Source organism: Galeopterus variegatus, unplaced genomic scaffold (assembly GCF_000696425.1).
Source record: "Galeopterus variegatus unplaced genomic scaffold, G_variegatus-3.0.2 Scaffold8772, whole genome shotgun sequence".
NCBI lineage: Eukaryota > Metazoa > Chordata > Mammalia > Dermoptera > Cynocephalidae > Galeopterus > Galeopterus variegatus.
Window position 1 is genome coordinate 75,431 of NW_007734883.1, and position 1,887 is coordinate 77,317.

At 36.6% G+C, this 1,887-nt stretch overlaps 1 protein-coding gene across 1 annotated transcript in view; it reads left to right on the forward strand.

The window, feature by feature from the left end:
• LOC103608752 (olfactory receptor 478-like) overlaps window positions 1-1,887 on the forward strand; it is a 13,906-nt gene that overhangs the window by 10,697 nt on the left and 1,322 nt on the right. Inside the window, exon 3 of the mRNA XM_008593151.1 lies at window positions 832-1,334. Within this exon, the coding sequence (XP_008591373.1) occupies window positions 832-1,334 (503 nt within the window). The remainder of the gene's footprint in view (window positions 1-831; window positions 1,335-1,887) is intronic.

Sequence of the window (1,887 nt, forward strand, 5' to 3'; positions counted from 1 at the left end):
ATTTGTGTTATTTTTATAATCTTTTGGGAATTCAGAGAACTGCCACGCTAACCAAAATATCAAAAGAGAAGGCAAAACCACAAAGCCGAGGCAGGCAGCCCTTCTGGTTGCAGCAAGTGCTCGTAGCTGCAGCTTTGCCAGCAGATCTCCCTCCAGCGGCCTTGCCAACTTGGAGAGGGCAGCCCAAGCTGACTCCTTTAGGATACTGCCAAGGCGTAGACTGTGCCAGAGGGTCAAGCTGTCCAGTAGGTAAGTAAACCTGGGTAAACTTCTTAACTTTTTAGGTTGAAACTTTTTTCAGCTCTATACTATGTTGCAAATAATATTATTTCATTCTAGAATACTCCAATATAAAAACACTGTTACATTAGGAAATGTCTTGATGTGTTTAAATAAATGTTTGATTATGTTCTAAATAGTAATCATAAAGTTTTGCATAGTTATTTGATATTTCAAACTACTTGATAAAACAGTATTTCAATCAGAAGCACTAAAAGTATTCTATACATTTACAATAGGTGGTTTCATTTATAACCTTAATTGGGAATTCGTTTTTATTTCTTTCTTTTTCTACTAATAAAATTATATTTTTCTTTTTTAAAAATGGTCTCATTTAGCTGATAGGTATTATAAGCCTAGTAACTAACTAGGAACCTCTTTTATGCATAAGCTGTCAAAAACTGAAAGGCTAACCTGTTGTCTCCCCATTTGCAAGTTTACTCAATTTCATCGTAATTATTTATATTTGCAGCATAGTTACTAAAAGAGTGGACTGAGTTCACACTGCCCAGGTTTCATATCCTGATTCCACTACTTCCTATGTAATCTCAGGTTGGTTACTTANTTCATCTTCTGTCACACCCAATATGCTTGTAAACTTCCTGGTGGAGAGACAGACAATCTCCTATAGTGGATGTGCCATCCAGCTGAGTACAGCCGTTTTCTTCGGGACAGCTGAATGCTTCCTTCTGGCTGCCATGGCATATGATCGCTTTGTGGCAATCTGCAACCCACTGCTTTATTCAGCCAAAATGTCCACACAAACCTGTGTGCAGTTACTCCTGGTTGCTTACATAGGTGGTTTTCTCAACACTTGTTCTTGTACTATTTGCTTCTATTCTTTACTCTTCTGTGGACCAAATCAAGTCAATCATTTCTTCTGTGATTTTGCTCCTCTAGTTGAACTCTCCTGTTCTGATAGCAGTATTCCTGCAATTGTTCCCTCTTTTACTGCTGGCTCCATCATCGTGGTCACAGTGTTTGTCATAGCCGTCTCCTACGTCTACATCCTCATCACCATCCTGAAGATGCGCTCCACTGAGGGGCGCCACAAGGCCTTCTCCACCTGCACCTCCCACCTCACTGCGGTCACTCTGTNCTATTACTCATGTCTCCATTACATATTCTTATATTTATACATTTCAATCTCTTTTGTTATCCTTAACATTCTTCTTTGTTATTCTCCTAAGTCTCAAATTTTTAAATCTAGCTTTAAAGCCACTTTAGTACATTTTATAATATATATGTATATATATATAGAGAAAGATGTACATTATTTAAAGCAATTTTTCTTGTGTTTCTGCTAAAAAAATTTTTCTAAGACACAGAAAGATTCACTATACATAAATATATAAATTCTGGAACTCCAGAGTGAAAAAAAAACAAAACAATTTTTAATCCAAACTTTGCTTGAATTATAGTTTTGTTCATAAAATACTTTCATGTATGTATTAATGAAAATGAAATTTACAAATTCTTTAATGTACTGTCTTCATCACAGGTGTTCATTTTTCCAGAAGCTTCTTTGTCTCATGGATTCCCTGGTAAATGGGAACCACACTGCAATGACTGGGTTCATTTTATTGGGCTTAACAGATGATCCAGTCC